The sequence below is a fragment of the Mustela erminea genome, chromosome 14 (genome assembly GCF_009829155.1).
Source record: "Mustela erminea isolate mMusErm1 chromosome 14, mMusErm1.Pri, whole genome shotgun sequence".
NCBI lineage: Eukaryota > Metazoa > Chordata > Mammalia > Carnivora > Mustelidae > Mustela > Mustela erminea.
In genome coordinates, this window is record NC_045627.1 from 76423285 (window position 1) to 76443405 (window position 20121).

Here is a 20121-nt window from a genome sequence, read left to right on the forward strand (position 1 = left end):
CACAAGCCTTCAACCCATGTCAGCTCAGCCTTGGACACATGGATTCCCTCATGGGAATAACAGTTTGGAGGCATGTGGTGGTTGCCAACTTCACACAGGACAGATATTTCCAGTTTGCTAGGGTTCCTACCCCTCCGCAGAGTCTAAATGTCAATTGCTCCCTGGTGTCACTGTGAAACTGACCTGTGCCCTTAGGTGACTAGCCTGGCCTTTTCTGTAGGACTTCCAGTTTGCAACCTATAGATGAAAAAAAAAAAATCTAGACTCTCTTTATGTTATTATTATTATTATTATTATTTTAGTAAGAGTTGGCCTAGAGTTTTAAGGTCTTTAAGATGTAAAGGATTTGGGTATTTGAAAACCTTTCCTTGACCAGAAAGGCCACATCACCCTAGTAATGATAGGAATGTCAATCTAACAAGTGGTTGTGGTTGAATGTTGATGTCCTTTTATCATGCTGCTCAGTGTGGTCAGGTTCCAAATCAGACCTTTATGAGTTGACAAATATTGACTGTCCACAGTCCAGTTTTTTTGTTTTGTTGTTGTTGTTGTTGTTGTTGTTTTGTTTTGTTTTTAGTTGAAACCAAGTCACCAAGTTCTTTTTTATCATGTCGGGTGCAGGGTCACCATACAAAAGGGTAGGGAAGGACAAAAACACACTGTGAAATCTGCAAACATGTTGGGCTAAGCACTTCTCAAAAGCGCATTCTGACTTCTGAAATTCCAGGCCACCATTAGCCAAAAAAACAATATGAGGTCACGAGATAAATATTGGCCTTGGGGTTGGGGGGCAATGTTCATGCAGGTACAAGATACTTGCCAGTCTATGGCAAAAAGGGGTCTCAATGCTATAAGTAATTCATATCTCAAATCACTAAAAATGAATTCTTTTCAAAGGTTATGTGCTGCTTAAATATTTAACCTTGAGCCAGACTTTTCCATAATAGCTCATGTCCCGGCTTAGGTCAGCTGCTCCCTTTGCTATCTTGATGGCCACGATGGAAACACCACAAGCCAGAACAGACTGGGACCTGCTATTTTAAGTGAAGGTCCGTGTTGTCTTTGGAAAACAATACTGTGCAACAACAAGTTTCGTAGGCTATAATAGCAACAGGTTATCAGCCTTCATCAGGAAAGTAGAAGGCAGGCCTGGCAACAAGCCTTTATCCGAGTCCTCTAAATCTTACCTTTCCTTCTTTTAAAACTGTGTGTCACATATATATACGTAAGGAATTTCAGTTACATTGCTCATAATTTTTATAAATATGGACCATTTACACATTTGAAACTTCCCATTCTAACCTCTAAACCAGTACTCACAGAATTCTGTTAGGAGTTATGCATTCTCAAGGTCAGGAAGTCCTTTCCTTCAACTAGTATTGTGCATGTGTACGTGTGTGGCTATTTCCCAGATTCATGACCAGGATCTGAATGGAAAATTAAAAGGAGCCAGATTGTTGACTTTCCTCTCCATTAACTATGAAATCACTAAGTAGGAACCTCATGGCTAGTGCTGCTTGGCAGGTTGATAAACATCAAAGAAACAGAAGACAGTCTATCATGGACTTGATACCAACCCAGACCTGCACCCCAAAAGCATTAGAATGGAGAGTCTGAGAATCTCTGCCAGTTGCCTTTGGAATATGGCTTTGAATGGCCCATGAACATGACACAGCACTCAGCACCGGACTTGAGAGTGGTTCCAACAGGACTTATTTCCCATTGGGTTCCCCAGGACCTGTTTGCAACACAGTGAATGATATGGGAGCCTTACACACAGTGAGGATGCCAGATACTGGAGACTATGCATATATGGAACAGAACATGTACTTTGGAAAGGATATTGAAAACTGATTACAAGTTGGGAACCTGAACATCTGCTTAAGCATGGTGTCCACCGCCTTGCATAAGAAACTCCTGAACGACTACTCTTCCACTCTCTGAACTAGAAATAAAAATTCTAACACGCTGGGGCACCTGGCTGGCTCAGTCAGTGGAGTATCTGATTTCAGCTCATGTCGTGATCTTAGGGTTGTGGGATCAAGCCCTGCGCTGGGTTCTGTGCTTGGCACCGAGTCTCCTTTCCCTTTCCTTTGGTTCCTTCCCGTGCTCTCTCTTTCTCTCTCTTTCTCTCAAATAAATCATAAAGAAAAATGATAACATGCTTGTATTCCCTGGAGATGTGATGAGATTCTTTGATAGGAAATAAAAAATATTAGTATAAAACATTAGCACTATTTTGTCATTTGCTCTCATTTTCAGGTTTAAGGTCCTATCAAGGAGAACTCCATGTATGTGTGTACACGCAGGCCCACGTCCGTGTTTTCAGAACCACAGCTAAAAAATGGAGATGGGCTATATTCATGGAATAAACCACCATCCTAATAAGCAGAGTCACAACGGCCAAATTCCCAACTAACAATTTCAAAAGCCCAGCTGGCAAAGGATAGACTGAAAGGTTCACGGCTTTTCAGGCCCTTCCCCTGCACTGCCAGGCTGTATTTGCTTCATGTGGCTACTCAGCATCATTTCTGATGATATGCACACATCCCAGGGATTCACCGGAGATCAAAAGTAGGATTCCCTCTTGACTAAAAATGCCACCAGGACAGCAAGAGGAAGTTGGAGAGTCATGGAAACAAAGCCCAATCCTGCCTCATCATGGGATGCTCTTGGAAAAGCCTGTGGTCCCATGGAAGCCTCAAGGAGGTTGATTTCCAGCTTACACGGGTGAGGAGTTCCAGCCAAAGCCTCAGTGGTTCCTATGGGGCCTCCCCCAGGACAGAGTGAATGACTTTGCACCTAGCACACGGCTCCGCCCACATTTTTCTGTGGGCTTGGAGCACTTCTTCTTTCTGCTTACAGTGCATAATCCAGACATGCCTCGTAAACTTGATCCCTGAGCCATCCCTCAAAAGGGCACCTGTTACCTGAATTTGTGCAGGAAGACAGAACTAACGTGTCTGAAGTTCAAAATCCGAGTCCTCAGGACTATGGATACTCTGCTGGACAGGGTGGAGAAAACGGGGGGTCAGATTTCTCCCAGCAGGACTAAGTAGTTCTCTGCTCAAGTTATGGCCACCAATGGAGGAGGAAAACAGGTAGAAGAGAGAAGGGAAGAAAGAGTAGGAGAGGAAGCAGGCAGGTTCCCCAGATGAAGGCTGCCACCTGGGGCCATTCGGTGGCATTCAGCCTGCCACATGGTGAACATTAGTGGATACCAACCCAACAGTTTCTGGGGGAGAATCAGAAAATTTGGTAGCCACTGCTTTTGAGATTTGAGATAGACCTTGTCCAACGCCTCTTAAAATTGTACCAGGCCTCAGATGAATTAAAAACAGGGGCTCAGACCAATACTCCCATGCACGTGCACAGCAACACTATGCACAACAGCCAAAAGATGGAGATGACCGAACGGTTCACTCACAGATGACTGGATGAACAAATTGTGTATTCTATCCACATAATGGAATATTATTCAGCCACAAAAAGGAATGGAGTACTGATACATGCTACAACCTGTGTGAACCTTGAAAATATTATGCTAAGTGGGAGAAGACAGGCACAAAGGGGCACTTCCATTTATTTATTTATTTTTACTATTTAAATTTTTATTTTTTATTTTTTATTAACATAAAATGTATTTTTGGCCCCAGGGGTACAGGTCTGTGAATCATCAGTCTTACATACTTCACAGCACTCACCAGAGCACATACCCTCGCCCATGTCCATAACCCAACCACCCTCTCAATACCCCTCTCCCCACAGCAACCCTCAGCTTGTTTTGTGGGATTAAGAGTCTCTTATGGTTTGTCTCCCTCCCGATCCCATCTTGTTTCATTTTATATATTCCATTTATATGAAATAGAATCCATACATACGCAGAGATGGACAGCAGACTGGTAGTTGCCAGGGGCTGGGAGGAGGGAATGGGGAGGGGCTGCTTTATGGGCTTGGGAGTTTTCTTCTGGGGTGATGAAAATGTTTTGGAACCAGATAGAGGTTGTGGCCGTACAACCTCGTGAATGTACTAGAATGTTCACATTAAAATGGTTTTGTTATGTGAACTGCACTTCAATGAAAAATGTACCAAGAAGGCTTGTGCTTGTACTGGTTTCCCTAATTTGGTTGTGAACTTTAACCTAGTGAAGAGTTAAAGATAAATCTTTAACTGGCTGTGGTCACTCAGCATACAGGAGCTCCTGCTGCAGGGGAAATCACACTTGAGCTCGAGGTCAGTTTCTCTGGTTCTGTACTCATGAGCAGACATCAGCTCATTTACTCCCTCCCAGAGACAGGAAGAAGAAAAGGGGTAGAACGTCTGTTTCAGGACTTTCATCATGTGACCAGTCACTTAACATGCACACACCGAAGGCCACAGAAGGGCAAAGTGCATTTTTTTAGTATGGAATAAGCCTTTTGTTTTATTTTGTAAAGTTAGCATTATTTTATTTATTTATTTTCAAAGATTTTGCTTATTTGACAGATAGAGAGAGCACAAGCACGGGGAACTGCAGGCAGAGGGAGAGGGAGAAGCAGGCTCCCCACTGAGCAGGGAGCCCCATGCGGGGCTCGATCCCAGGACCCTGAGATCATCACCTGAGCTGAAGGCAGATGCTTAACCGACTGAGCCACCCAGGTGCCCCACATTATTTTATTTTTAATCTACTTTTGTTTTAAATAGGTAATTCATATATACACAGTAAAATTTTTTTCATAGAGTAAAAATAATTTCCTTCTCTCCCTCCCTGCTGGAGACAAGCACCACAAGTAATACAGTTTCTAAAATATCCTTCCAGGACAATCTATAGGGTCATACAACTCTTGATATATACAATTAGCTTTTTACTGCCACTGAAAAACTAAATTCAACTGAAGAATGCTGGTCCAAGCAATAAAATTCTAGTTTTACTGATATGTTGTTAGAAGGTGTTGGTCTTACTATGTAAGAGGCATATCTAGTGAAACAATGTCATTGACCTTCCATTCGCTAAGGCACTTTTTGTATTCACTTTTGCTTTCATCTGCATAAATCACACCAATTCCCTATCAAAGCAGAAACTTCTCTTCCTTTCTTATAACTGAGATGATCGAGTTCTTGGTGAAGTGAAAAGATGTGTCACTCTGGGATCTTTATGTCGGACTCATCATGGTTATGGATTTCAGTCTGGAAAAAAATCTGAATATTAATGTTTCTCTGCAGTGACCCTCTGGCTAGTATTTAAATTCCAAACCCTCTCATACCCTCCTCCACAGCCGGCACCGCACGACTGGAACTGACACACCAGGTTAGACCCCCGCCCCTCCAGGCCAGGGCTCACACCTGAGACGCCCAGAGAGGTAAGCCTTCCCTCCAACCTCACGCTTCAAGTTGGGGAAATATCTTTCTTGGCCCTTCTACTTAAAACAAAACAAAATAAAACATGGGGCACCTGGGAGGCTCAGTCAGTCTGCCTTTAGCTCAGGTCATGATCCCGGAGTCCTGGGATCGAGCCCCACACCAGGCTCCCTGCTCAGTGGGGAGTCTGCTTCTCCCTCTCTCTCTGCTGCTCTTTCTCGCTCTCTGTCAAATAAATAAATAAATAAATAAAACCTTTAAAACAAAACACCAATCTGTGATACTGTCATCAACAGATCTATCTGAAACAATAACTGTTTCCCCTTTTATTAAATAAGGGAGTAATGTGGTAAATATGAAAATAAAGGTGATTTTTAAACATGCCAATTCCCCAAACCACACATGCACCTGAGCTGTGCCTGTATGATTTCCCAGAACCACAACAGCCATCTTCATTCTTCACTCTTCACTCACTCATTCAAACAGCAGTCAGAACTCCCTGGACCTGGCAGCTAAGACTTAGTCCCTCAGAGGCCCTCCAGGGTGGGCATCAATTCACTCGCTAAACCAATGTGCTGTGTACTTGCTGTGGGCATGGTGAGAGTCATAAGAATCAAAAAAATACATACACGGTCCTTGTTATTAAGTAGCTCATCGTCTGGCAGGAGAGATGAGCATGCGGAGAACTAACACGACAGGGTCATCAGTGCCTCACTAGAAACGCAAAGCACAGCTCTGGGCAAGACATCTGTGCATAGGCCTTCTTGCCAAGGGGCTTAAGCTAATTCAAGGCTTTCAGTCCTTTGTGCAACCCTCAAAACAGTAAATGATTTTTGAAAAGACATGTGAACGGGATGCTATGAGAAGAATTTATGTAAAGTTGTACATATCTATAGCACTTAACAAAATCCAGAAGAATGTTCACCAAAATGTTCATAGAGATGCTCTCTTGGTGATGAGATTTCAGGTGATTTTTATCTCCTTTTTGAACTTTTCTGTAACATTTGTATTATTTTACAGTGAATACCTACACCCATCAAAAAGATTGTTATTGGGGCACCTGGGTGGCTCAGGAGGTTAGGGCCTCTGCCTTCGGCTCAGATCGTAATCTCAGGGTCCTGGGATCGAGCCCCACGTTGGGCTCTCTGCTCAGCAGGGAGCCTGCTTCCCTTCCTCTCTCTCTGCCTGTCTCTCTGCCTATTTGTGATCTCTGTCTGTCAAATAAATAAATAAAATCTTTAAAAAGAATTGTCATTAGCCCATTTAGAGAAAGAGATGGCTTTGATTCAATTTCCAGAATGCTGATGTAGGGCTTTCTGTGCTAGACCTTGTGAAAGAGAGAGAGAAAATAGGGTCCCTATATTAATGAGGTCATTATCTTGGTGGTAGAGGTGGGCACACATGTACACAACTAAAATGCAATAGGTTATGTACAGATGTTGTATTCTCAGTTGTGACAATTGTCTCACACCTAATGTTAAGTATAAAATAAAGTTCTAGCTATGTTAACTATAGAATAAAGAATTGGGCTAGTGGCTGGAACATCACTGGTACTCAAAGAAATGTTTGTGGAATGAGTGAATGAATGAATGAATGAATGACATCCTATAGTCTTTCTTGAACATTCACATTCTTCATCTTTTCTCTCTCCTCTGCCCATAATCAATGATCTCCCCAACCCTGATCCCTGATCCCAAGTCATTGATTTTGCATAGGAATATCCCCATTACTACCTCAATCTTTCTAGAACATGGCTTTCATCTGGTCATCCTCCAGGTTAAAAGCTAACCTCAGGAGCTCCAGGTTGCCAAACTCCTCAAGGCCTACCGAGCCCTGGTCCTGTCACTCTGTTTTTCCACGTTCATGTCTCAGGACACAGAACAATAAGGCCTTTGGTTTACTCATGTTTCCCCTGCACCACTTTTTTTTTATGAACGCTCTCCACATTTAGACTGTCCTCTCTTGCAGTATCTCATGCATTATAACCCTTCGAAGTAGTTATTTTCCAATTTTTAGATGAGGGCAGTAAGATTCTAGAACATCAAATAATTTGCCCGAGGCTCCCTGGCTAGGAAGAGGGAGGATTAGGATTCTGACCCCGGCTTTCTGACATGTAGAGGCCATCATCTTAACCATCATGCTATGCCGCCTTCTTTTGTTCCCTTCTGGTTGTAAGTATCTCTAAGCTCAAGCTCTAGTCTTGTAACTTCCACAAAGAATAATGGCTAATGTATAGATGAGCTTATTAGACATCATGAATCTTTTAAACACATTACTCATACAAATCCCCACAACAACCCACTGAAGAATGAACTATTAGTTTCCCACTTTGTAGGCAAAGAAATGGAGATAGAGATTGAGTTCTTGAGTGCTGTGCGTGGTGGACCTGGGATCAGAACTGGCTGCAGCCTGTCTGAAACCCATACACCCTCTCCTACAGGATGAAAATGTCTAAAAAAGGAGGAGCAGATCTGGTGTTGGAGAACCTGCCACAAAACCCATCACCATGAGTCAAACTCCAACAATCCATGGACTAGAATCTCTGGATGTATTCTTCCTTCACTGGTTTTTATACTGGTGGAAAATATCAAAGGAGCAGATAAAGACAGCTATCATGAACAGCAGAGTGAAAAAAGTAGAGACACAGGAAGTAGTGATGGTCCTAACAAACACTCAAAAATAATGTCTGAACAGTAAGTTATTTTTTTTTAAATAAGAATACGGCATTTAGGGGCACCTGGGTGGCTCAGTTTGTTAAAGCCTCTGCCTTAGGTTCGGGTCATGATCTCAGGGTCCTGGGATCGAGCCCCACATCGGGCTCTCTGTTCAGCAGGGAGCCTGCTTCCCCTCTCTCTCTTCCTGCCTCTCTGCCTACTTGTGATCTCTGTCTGTCAAATAAATAAATAAAATCTTAAAAAAAAAAAAAGAGAACATGGCATTTACATATATGTCCTCATTTAATCCTACAAGGTAATTATTACCATCCCATTTTATGGATAAGGCAATGGAGGCTGGAAAGGTAAAGAGAATGCCAGCAATGCCAGAGCTAGAGCCTGATCCAGGCAGGCACACACCAGTATCAGATCGTCACAACCCCACCCGTTGTTAAGTGTCTCAGCAGCCAAATCCCACTCAACCCGCCGATGATTTTTTGGGAGGGAACAGAAAGATAAAATAAAAGTCATCTTGCAACTATAAAAAGAAACATAAAATAATAGGAAAGTTCTTCCTCCCCTTTGAAAGCGTGCACATGATTCTTTATCTGAAATGATTTAAATTCAGGCCAAGCCGAGCATTTGCCTTGATACCTGTAGGAGTTCCAATTGCAGTTGGAATAATGACAATGCCGTGCAGAGGGGGAGGAGGGGGGAGGATGGGTTTGGATGTATTTGTGTGTGGGTGGTCATGGTGTCAATCCACCAAACCCACACGCAATCAGACACTAGTCAGACAGCCTTTGAAATGGGAAGGGTAATGGTAGACAGCAGCCCACTCCTGCTCAGGTGCCTGAAATAGACAGGAGCTGTGCAGCCAACAACAATCCAAACCCCGACTCCCTACATTCTAGGTTGCCACACACATATTTTCCCCTCACAGGGCTCCTTACCCGTGGGAATTCAGCTCAACTCTGGCAAAGACTGGGGAAGAACTGGGCTGTAGAGGAGTGCCCATCACCTTCTGGTTGGACTTAACGTCTTCCGGATGTCAATTTTTATTTTTAAAGTATAGATCAGCTGGACATAGGCAATTGATTTTTTTTTTTAACAGTAAAGCCAGTTTAATTAATGTTTATCGCAACCCTTTGAGGTGATCTTTACCATTATTTCCATGTTATAGAAGGTTTATTGCTTATTAAATTCAAATTACATCAGACTGGATGCAGCAAGAGTTTTGACTAATTCAGGGGCGATCACCTTTACTGGAAGTAGTTTTTAGGAATAACTTCTCGTGGTTTCCACTCCTCAAACCTGGTGACAAAAGGAAGGCAGCTGTGGTGTGTAGAAAGCGCATAGCCCATGTAGGCAGGACGCTCAGGTAAAGGTGACAAGTCGGGCCATCGCCGGAGGTTCTGTGCACAGTGACGCCCACCTTTTGAAACAGACATCCGGGACGCCAGTACGGCCTCCGGAGCCAGCCAGACAGCCTGCGTCTGTAACTCAGCTTCACTGTTTACCATCTGTGTAATCTTGGACACATTAACCTCTATGGCCCTTTGTGTCTTCTGGGAGAAGGAGATAGTTATAGTACCAACCTAGGGGGTGGTAATGCGAATTAAGTGAATTAAAATTCATGGAGCAGTTATACGGGACCTGACCCACAGTGAAGGCTACATGAGTGCTTGAAGAAGAAGATAGAATAAATATAAAGGTTAAAGGAATGATTGTAATGTGAGATCAAAGGCACGCCCCTGAGGGTCCTCTCTAAACCAGAGGATAGCCCGGTAGCTCCCGATGGGCTGTAGTAGAAACCACGCCTGTTTTGTGTGGTCAGGCAGACACTGTTTTGTGCAAATTCTCATCGAATGATTGACTTAGATCTGTAGACCACCCCTCACTTCTTCTCACACTGTGTCCCACCTCCTAGGCAGTGAACATGGGAAATAGCCACCCAACGTGAAACACAATTGCATCGCAGAAGAGCAAGTTTGTTTTAACATTTCCAAAGGAGAAAGAAGACCTTGACTCTCATGTATTTCATTACTCTGTGAGCAGCATCAAAGAGGCATTTCCTCTTTCACTTTGATTTAAGGTGATTTGCCAACTTTTGGACATTTTTAAAGTAAGAATCAAAGTCACATCGGGATAAAGGCGATTCTCACGGAATCACAAATAACGTCCAAGCGTCTTCTAATTACGCTCTAGTGTATTTCAGCAGCTTGCCGAGATTTCCCTTGCTCTAGTATCTATGTGCCTGTCCCGCTCGGGTATCCATACAAAAGAGCTCTTTTTCAACACCCCACGTGCCCCATAAATGTTATTTGAGTACTGATCTAAATAGACAAGTACTTGTGGAAAATAAAACTGTTCTGACCAAAGCAGTAGCATAGAAAAGAGATCTCATCCAAGGAGAAAATAGGACTTGGTCCAACAATGTGCACACATGCAATTGTTATTACATCTAGCATTAAAGATACCATAAATTTGGGTAAGATACAAATTTATACTTAAAATTTTTATTTCTTCCTTATGTGTATCACATGGATGTCATATAAAATGGAAAATACACATAAAGCAAAAACATGTTTAATAGAAATTGGAATAACCATTTCGGTAATGATGTGAGGAGAAAACCCATCCCCGAAATGGATGGGAGATGGGACAGGAAGCCTTTAAAAACACCTGGGTGTGATTCTTAAGCCAAACAATGAAGAGTATGAGATGAAACAAAATAGAGCCCCAAACTCAAAAGACCTGCCTCTAATCCTGTCTTATTAAGGGACAGCTTCAGTGACCTTACGTATGCCCGTGGGCCCTAATGACCTCACCTATCAAGAAGGGTATGGGGCGCTGGGCTGGCTCTGTCAGCAGAGCATGTGACTCTTGATCTCAGGGTTGTGAGTTCAAGCCCCACACTGGGTGTTGAGGTGACTTAAAAAAAAAAAAATGATAGTTGGACTGAAGGACTCTACAGATTTTGAGGACATAGTCATTCCTATTACAGGCCTCTGGACATGACCCTCTATTAGCAGCTGTCATTCTTTCCTGGGATTCACCAAATCCTTTTTCTTTTTTCTTTTCTTTTTCTTTTTTTTTCCCCCCAAAATCCTATTTCTTAGACTGAAAAACCTCCTCCAAAGTTTTGGTAATGTACTTGCGAAGTAGGCTGTCCCACACAGTGGTATGACTATTCCCACCCTGGCTCACCTCCCCAGTGACCTGCTTGGGGTCAGGGTGGTTAGAAGTGTGAAGCCCTCCTATGGTCTAGGACTGGGCCTTGCCTTATAGCTCTTGTCCTATTCAGGTTGCCAGTATTTATCAATAGGACATATAAATTCACATGCTAAGGATCCGGCCATGTTGAATAAGATGCACGATTACATCTCTTTTCTTCTTTTCTCCCAACGGTCAAATCCAATTTCTATGCAAATGCCTTGGTCAGAACAGTCTTTTTGAAAAAAAGGTATAAGGATTCTTCTTCTTGAACAAAAAGACTTGGACTCACTGCTATGGATTGCCCAGAATTCCTCTAGAGCATAAGTGGCTTATTTCATCTTATGTACAGAGACTGGAAAGGCTTAATGGAATTTGGTGCAGATCTCCCAAAGACTGGCAAAATCTGCAGAAACCAAGGCAAACCTCTGGTCTACTTCCTAACGCCACCAGGAAAGGAGCGGAAGTAGAGCTTCACTGTTCGGTGCCAGCGATCAGACTACATCTCACTTAAAAGTTAACTGACTTACCCAGTGTTACTTAGTAGGAGAAACAGTGCTACTAGCTCTATGAGGGAAGTCAGCAGGGGGAAGGTCTGGGAGCGAGTTAGTGTTCTCTGGATTCCCACACGTCAGACAAGACCTCGTCATAAGGAACTACAAATCCCATGTATCTTGTTCCCACACTTTTTTCAGATTCTCCTTAAGGGTCACCTTTGAGAGATGTCTCCCTCGACTGCCCCTTATAAATGCCGCCCCTCTACCCTGCATTTTCTTCCTACTTTAATTTAGATATTAGGTATTTTGGTGTAGGCACTTATGGTCTGCCTGTTCCTGCTGGAAAGTAAGCCTCTGGAGGGTGCTAACTTTTTGTTCACACCTGGATGTCTAGTGGGAACAACATCACACATTGTAGGTGCTCAGCAAATTATTTGTGTAATAAATCAGTGTTGGAAACCCTCCAAATGATTAAATATTTAAGGATAACAGACATAAAGAGTTAAGGGTAAGTATAAATCATCACCTTTGCCCTAGGCACAGTGCGGATAGTTTTTTTTTTTTTTTAAAGATTTTATTTATTTATTTGTCAGAGAGAGAGAGCAGCAGGCAGAGCAGGCAAAGGGAGAAGCAGGTTCCCCTCTGAGCAGGGAGACCAAAGTGGGACTTATCCCAGGATCTCGGGATCATGATCCAAGCCAAAGGCAGACGCTTAACTGACTGAGCCACCCAGGTGTCCCAAGAGGGACAGCTTTTTTAATACACAGAGCTATCAATTCCTTCACCACCAAATGTTTGCACATCTCAACCACCATGAGTAGGGAATGGGCATTTCTCATATAAAGTGTTATCCTCTTTTTCCTTCATTTACTCTCAAAATGCAGTTTGATGTCCGATTCTATTTACGCCTTTTTGACATAAGGGAGATTCTTCTCACTGCACGGGTTTTAGCGAAGGCTTCATGTTTTATAATTGCAAATGGCCTTAGACGTGACTATGCTCGGCATCTGCTACCAGCTTCACAGTAAGGAAGGCACTTGCCTAAGCTACCTTTGAGCTACGAGCAACTCATGTCAACGGGTGGCTGGGACACTTACTGCCGGAGCAGGAGGCTTCTTTAGGGCTGGACGACATTGGCTGTGCGCACAGTTGACAAAGACAGTCTCTCCCATTGAACGTGACTCGGTCTCCAGGTGGAAATGGGCGCCTGGAGACAGAAAGACATTGCCCTCAAGGTTATTCCAGCAATTTAATTTATTTTCCTTACTCCTTGCTTGCTGCCCCCACCCACCCGTGCCAATCCATTTCTTTGAGGAGCACCGGCCAGAATGTCTGAAATGCAGTCTTAACCAAGCCAGCCAGCTGGATATAGTCCAAGCAAATAAACATGCCTCATTTTGAGAAGGGAGAAGGCGCTACTTCTACCAGCATCCAGATAGTAAATGGAATGATTTACCTCTCCTCATTAGTGGAGGGATTGTTCCAACAAGTCACCTAGCCAGGTATACATGGAAAAATTTTCCATTTTCCAAATGGAAAATCCTTCAAGAAGAAATATTTTAAATGCCATAAATTCCTATTCAGGCTTAAGGCCCCTGCCCAGGAGAACTGGTTACGGGTCAAACATTAACACTTTCACTTCCCTAGACCTACGTGGTGTTTCTGCACCTAGTTAGACTTTGTCCCAGACATCTGACTGGGTGAACGGGGTGTTTCAGTGCTGGAGACCCAGTTCCTGGTGGAGAACTACAACTGTGCTGTAACTACCTGTTTTAAAATGACTAGCTTCTAAACACTTAAAAAGAAAACCATTAGCTTATTTTCAGTGAGATAGTTTCCTTTTGTGCTATTTGTCAATAACAGAGTTTGCAAAAATACTGCCTCGGGATGCGTGTTACCTGTCTCTTCTCCTGCCAGTTCAGGGGACAGGTAGCCTTCTGAAAAGAAAAGCCATCAACAATGACACATGTGACAATTTCCAAGCCTGCTTACTTGTCATTGGCACTTTGCCAATACCCTTGGTTAACGTGAGTTTTCGAACGTGTGATTCTGTCAGTTAGGAAATGGAGAACTCACAAGCAAAACAGCCCCACACATCTGAGTCAGAAGCAATTACTTAAGAACCAACGCTAGCTCCGTGACAGGAGCCTCACTTTCACAGCTGCCATCCCTCCTTTAAGTGGCCCTTCGGCTGCCTAACGGTTGGTAATTAGCTGCAACACACGCACAGGGAGTAAGTTTGGACTTAAAACAACCCCACAGATGTGCTTCGCGCTGGTCCTCAAGGAGCGTGAGGACCTCTTACTCTCCCCCGCGCGCTCTTTCACAAGGGCTGAGCTGAGGCTGTCTCTTCTCTCACCGGGCTGTGTCACTTTCCATTGTTCAGATAAGGCCCAGAGAGGTTAAGCGACCTGCCTGGATGGACCAGCTCCGGAGACGGGCCCCCAGGCAGGGGCAGGTGGCATCCACCAGTGCAAGGCTTCTCAGTCTTTAACAATCAAAACTCGTGGTCTGGTGAATGCCAGTGGGCCAACTGCTTCATCCATGAACCCCGAACGAGCCCCCAGTCTGCTCCGTGATGGGACATCAGGAGTTAGGGGGCCAGAAGCGCAGGCATGGGCTTTTTGCATCTGATCAGGGCCAGGACTAGGTCAAGGCCAGTGAGCACCTGGGGCACCTGGGGCACAGCATTTAAAGAGGCCCCAACTCTCAGGTGCAGACCATGCAAGGCACGCTAGCCTCCTCTGGCCTCTGAGCCACGCCTGTAGGTTTAGCCTCGAATCCCACCTGGATCCACCAGGGGATAAACCAGAGTCCAGTTCTTGGGTCACTGGAACGCTGGCTTGTGGGATTTTATAAATGACCCTCTTTGGTTCTTTCCACTGGCGGCCCGCTGTGTCCTCTGCCCACACGGCTTCACTTCCCTCTGCCATTTGTGTGAATGAATGTGTGTGATCCAGAGAACTGGATTTGGGGTCAGGAACCCTGAGTTCAAATCTTATAAGTCTTGCCGTGTTAGCCTGGGGAAAGTCCCTTAAACTCTGAGACTCAGAGTCGCTTATAATTAGGGACACTAATTCCTGGCTGACTTCACGGAATTGCTAAGAGGGTTAAAGCAGATTCAACCAGAATGCAGTTAGTCACCCATAAAGGAGGCCTCCACTTGAGGTCAGATACCGTCAGCCAGCAGCAGCGGCAACGGCACGCTAGTAGCAACAGTGAGCACCTCTTTGCTGACCCAAATGGCCGGGGACAGGACTGTCACTAACAGAGGCTTGTCCTTCATCACCGACTTTAAAACGATGATCTCTCAAGGTCAGGATCAGGAGGGCTCTTAGAGTTTATCTGGGCCAGGGCCTTCCAACCTGGCTGAGTAGCCCCATACTTGGGAACCCTCTAGAAACTACAAGATCAGCAGGAGAGTTTGGGGGAAAATGCCAGAAACAGATATTTGTAAAGAGACCCTCCCCAGGGGAGGGGCCCACGGCTGATCCCAGTTTGGGGAATCACTCGGCTCTGGTCCACAGCCTCCCATCTTACAGATAAAGCAAAAGTCAATTCACACCATCCAGCAAAGCAGGACTAGAACTTGGGACTCTCAAATGCCAGCCAAGGGCCTTTAAGCAGACAGTGAAAAGGGAGTGGTCAAGAGGAAACTTTACTTTGGATTAAATACACACAGATTTTCAGCTCAATAATCCAGCATTTTAAAATTGGGGTTTATAAAGATGTAATTAAAAAAATAAAAAGATGTAATTGAGAAATGGGATAATAACTATAAAATATTATTACAATAATTTTACCATAATACCTCATCTAGATCTTATATGGTTCATGGTTCATCTGTCAGGACTACCTTATTAGCTAATTAGATAAAATGAAGTTTACCTTTCTAGAGTTTACATCTCTCTGGCCTAGAAACATAAAATGCTGAAAAACAAAGCAAAACACCTTCTCTGAACCATCATCTTTACAAAGCCGCAGCAAAATGGGCCATCAAACACAGAAAGGAAGGGGACTGCTCGATGAAGACAGGTCAGTAAAGCCACTGACCCTTGTGGCTTTGTGGGAACAAAGTCATCTTGATTTCTATAACATGCAGCATTTGAAACACAGCAATGGTGAAACCACCTCATTTCCCTACTCACGCTTCACATACTTTCCCCTTCTTCCCTCTGACCGGTCATGTTAACCAAGCTGCTTTGTGCAGTGAAAATTTGACCTTGCTGGAGGATAGAAGCCTAGAGAGCAGAGGTGGGTTAACTTTTCCCTCTGAGAGTTCAGACCGGAAGTAATTTTTTAGACTTTGTGGATCATACGGTGTCTGCCATGACTGCTCAACTCTGCCACTGTAGCTCAGAAGCAGCCACAAGCAGCCATATGGGAACAAACAAAATGTGTCCCAATAAAACTTTATTTGTCCCAATAAAACTTTATTTACAAAGACATATATTGGGGCTAATTTGGGCCATGGGGCAGGGTCTGCCCAGGTCTGCTACAGAGTAAATGAGACTATTTTTAAACACACGCATATGAACGTAAACTTCCACAGAAGCTTCATCTTTCCAAGCAGTTATACCATTTCCTAAGGTTTTCATTGCTCAAAATGTTTCAAGACCCAGAGTTGCTTTCACACTTGGTTTCAAGTCACTTCAAATCAGTCCAATTACTTCGGAGAACACCTCATGTGTAAAGTTTCCCAACTAAATAACATTTTGATGAGGACTGATAAAACAAAAGGAATATATATATATATATATATATATATATATATATATATATATTTAATTTAAGGGTGCCTAGGAAAAAGATTATTTCAAGACAGTACAGCTCAAGACAAAAGGCGTACATCCCAGGCTGTAAGAGCAGAACCTGGCACTCCTCGGTCGGGGAAGCCACCACTTACTTGCAGATGGTACAGGCAAAGCAGTTGGGATGATAGGTCTTGCCCAGGGCGGTGACCACCTCTCCTTCCACGAACTCCCCGCAGCCGTGGCAGCGTGTCCCATACATCCTCTGGTAGTCCAGGGTGCAGAGATACTCCCCGTTCTTTATGAAGAAGCCCCCTTGTGCCAGGTCACAGCCGCACACTGTGGAAAGACAAGGTCGCTCTTGGTCAACATCGGCGAAGCTGCTGGTCAGCCGCCGCCCGCCCCTGCCTGCTGGGAACTTACCCCCTGATGTCAGTGGCTGGGGGTTAGGGGAGGGGACTGGTACAAAGAGTTATTTATTGTTGGGCTGGGAGTGCTCTCTTGCCTCCCTCCCCTTCTGTTTCCCTCCTTTTGGGAGCATGCAATAGCTCATACAAGTAAAATGCCTTGGCTGGGGCTCAATGACTTTTGTGGTATGTCTAAGATTCAGAGATAATCAGTCTTTGATGGAAAGATGCCCTCGGTTTGTGCTGTCTCAATTAGGAACAAAGGTATTCCTGGCAGTGTGATTTAGGAAAGGTATCCAAGGCTTGCCTGCACAACTGCTTGGTTTGGGCCAGGACTGTTACTGAGCTGACTAATAAATTCCCACGATACCGAAAGCAGTAGATGAAATGTCCAATGTCCGTTTGTTCCCACTCTGGAAACACTTCCCCACAGCTATGAAAAACTCAGACGTTTAATTTTCTCCGTGGGCAGCAAATAGGATAAGCCAATTGTTTATATAGTATAGGGAGAGATAAAAATGAACAGACAAAAGAGGAAAGAAAAGGAAACGTGTCCAAGATAAAACTGTCATTCCGGACCTCAGTACATGCCAAAGGGAATTGCCTTGCTGTGTCTGGATTTTGGTGTCTCTTTCGAGACTGTGCAGCTGTGGGTTATGGAGATTTGCAAGGTCCCAGGCTGTCAGGGACTTGGGCGTGGCCTACATGTTCAGACAAGACTGGAGGAGGGCACAGCGACTTGTCCAAAAATAAAGCCTAAGGCAGACCCTGAGAATAAAGCGTTTCCACTGCCAAAGGACTGGCAACCAGCACGGCAGCTGGGAACCTCCTCTCTCGATGCCCAAGCTTGGGTGACTCTTATATAACTAAGGGCCTTAGACAAAGAATTCTGGATTCTTCCTGCAAGCAGCTGGAATAGGACCCCAGTGGGCAGGGGGAAGTTGAGCTCCACCACTGACTTGCTTCCCTAAGAATCCTCGCAGAACATCTCTTGTGTTCCTCTGGTTAGTTCCTGTGACTCATCAATGCCTTTGGATGACGGGCGCCCAGCACAGCAAGGTAGTGACTGAGACTCTGACAAGTCTCCCACCCTCTGCTGGCAGTCTTCCCTACTGCAAGCCACCAGGGATATTGAAGGTGACACCGAACCTACAAATAAGCCTTCCACTGTGGACTCACCAGCCTTTGTTTACATCAACACTCCACAGCGATGACCTCCTTCTTCGCAGTTTATAATCAAGTAACCCAAGACGATGGCCCGAGTCCACCACGCCTGAAAATGACCACCCTATAAATACGACTCCGATCACATTACCTGGAAAACAGCTCGTCCACCACCTGCTGCCTCCTCTAACCTGCCCACGTCCCCACTGTGCACACACCTGCTTCTTGGTTGGGGGAACTCAGGTATGGACCGAGCGCACTCAGACTAGCAAATTCCTTCAACAGCAACAAACACAATCCTGGGGTGTGGGGGACGGGTCACAGAATACCTCAGTATCTTATTTCCCCACCAGATGACAAAGCACTTTCTGGTGAGAGCCCTCATCTTTAAGTCTTTGGATTCTTCTTCAGGAAACTTTAACCATGGCGTCTAGGGTATGACTAAGAACACAGTGTGTGAGTTAAGTTGAATCCAGCATCAAACTTGGCAGGCTCCCCGGGATGTCACTCCTCAGTGACATCAGCGGTTCTGATGACTCTGTTGCTTTTCCAAACACGGGTATTTCTCAAAACCACGAGAAGGGGCAGAATGATGCATTTGGATTATCAGTAATTGCCTTTATTTCTCCCTCCAATCACGTTGGGTATGTTTTAAAAATTCACAGATCCTTTATAAAAAGATCAGGTGGCAGCAGGGTCATCTGTAAGCTAATGGAGATTGTGAGGACAGCGTCTGTGCTCACTGTAAATGTTTCAGAGTTTCCCTGTATTTGCTGCTTCTGTGGGCACCGCTGTGCGACATTCTGGTTCACTCGAGATGGTGACATTGACATATATGCTCCTTTAAGTCCTGGCTTATATAAACTGAATAGTCTTTAAAACAACCTTGTAGGGGCGTCTGGGTGGCTCAGTGGGTTAGAGCCTCTGCCTTCGGCTCAGGTCATGATCCCAGGGTCCTGGGATCGAGCCCCGCATCAGGCTCTCTGCTCAGCGGGGAGCCTGCTTCTCTTCCTCTCTCTCTGCCTGCCTCTCTGCCTGCTTGTGATCTCTGTCTGTCAAATAAATAAATAAAATCTTAAAAAAAATCATAAAATGACCTTGTAACTTCTGTTGAGAGTTGTCGAACTACAGCTGAACTCTGCCCCTCGGAGAGTTTGTTCGGCCTAGTCAGTAATGGCCCAAATTGGCTTATCAAATTGTGCCATTGTTTTTGCTGGTTGACATACAAGGAAACCCACATTTGCAGACCTTCTTGGAGGCAGGGCTCATTGAAGTTCCTTACCCGCCAATTCTCCTCCCTCTCAGATCACAGCATCTCTGTCTCCCTAGCCAGACTCTTAAACACAAGTAACTGCCATGAACGCTACTTCCTTCCTCTAGAATAAGGCTGCCCTGGGATCACATCTTACTTACTCCCACAGCCTCAACTATGACTTTGTCTATGACCAACTATGATCAATGTTTCCATCTGTGATGTCTTCCCCAAGCCTTAGGCCCTGATTTTTCGCTGCCCAGTGGACACAGATAACATGCCTATCTTAAGCCTGGTATTGTACTGTATTGTTTTTCTTTTTAGAGAGAGCGAGAGCATCCGTGAGTTGGGGAAGAGGGAGAGCGAGAGAGAGAATCTCAAGCAGGCTCCAGGCTCAGCACAGAGCCCAACAAGGGGCTTGATCTCATGACCCTGACATCACGACCTGAGCCAAAACTAAGAGTTGGTCGCTGACCGACTGAGCCACCCAGGCACCCAAGCCTGGCATTTTAAAAACAAACCCCATCCTCTTGCTTCTATGCCATCGGTCCATAACCTCATTCTTCTTCTCTTCCCTCTTTCAGTAACATACCAGCACTATTCATTCTCTGCTCTTGCACCCAAATCTTCAACTTGCCCCTAAAACCATTCCATTTCCCAACAAAACATTCCTTTGAACAATTCCCTCCTCTGCCTCCTTGTTGTCACCACTGAGATCCCAGCCTTCAATCTGTATTATGATATGTTTATTCTGGCAAAAACAGAACAAAACACAACTGGAAACAACTGCATTTCCATCAGGAGGGCAGCAGTTGAATAAATTATGGCCCCACCATTCTATG

The 20121-nt window shown here is 44.6% G+C and overlaps 1 protein-coding gene across 22 annotated transcripts in view; it reads right to left on the reverse strand.

Moving 5' to 3' along the window:
• The window catches only part of ABLIM1 (actin binding LIM protein 1), a 300396-nt gene that overhangs the window by 115726 nt on the left and 164549 nt on the right, over window positions 1-20121 (reverse strand). For all 22 annotated transcript variants that reach the window (XM_032313773.1, XM_032313797.1, XM_032313794.1 and 19 more), the window contains exons 3-4: window positions 16612-16795; window positions 12803-12912 (exon numbers count right to left, since the gene is read on the reverse strand). In XM_032313773.1, the coding sequence (XP_032169664.1) occupies window positions 12803-12912; window positions 16612-16795 (294 nt within the window). The remainder of the gene's footprint in view (window positions 1-12802; window positions 12913-16611; window positions 16796-20121) is intronic.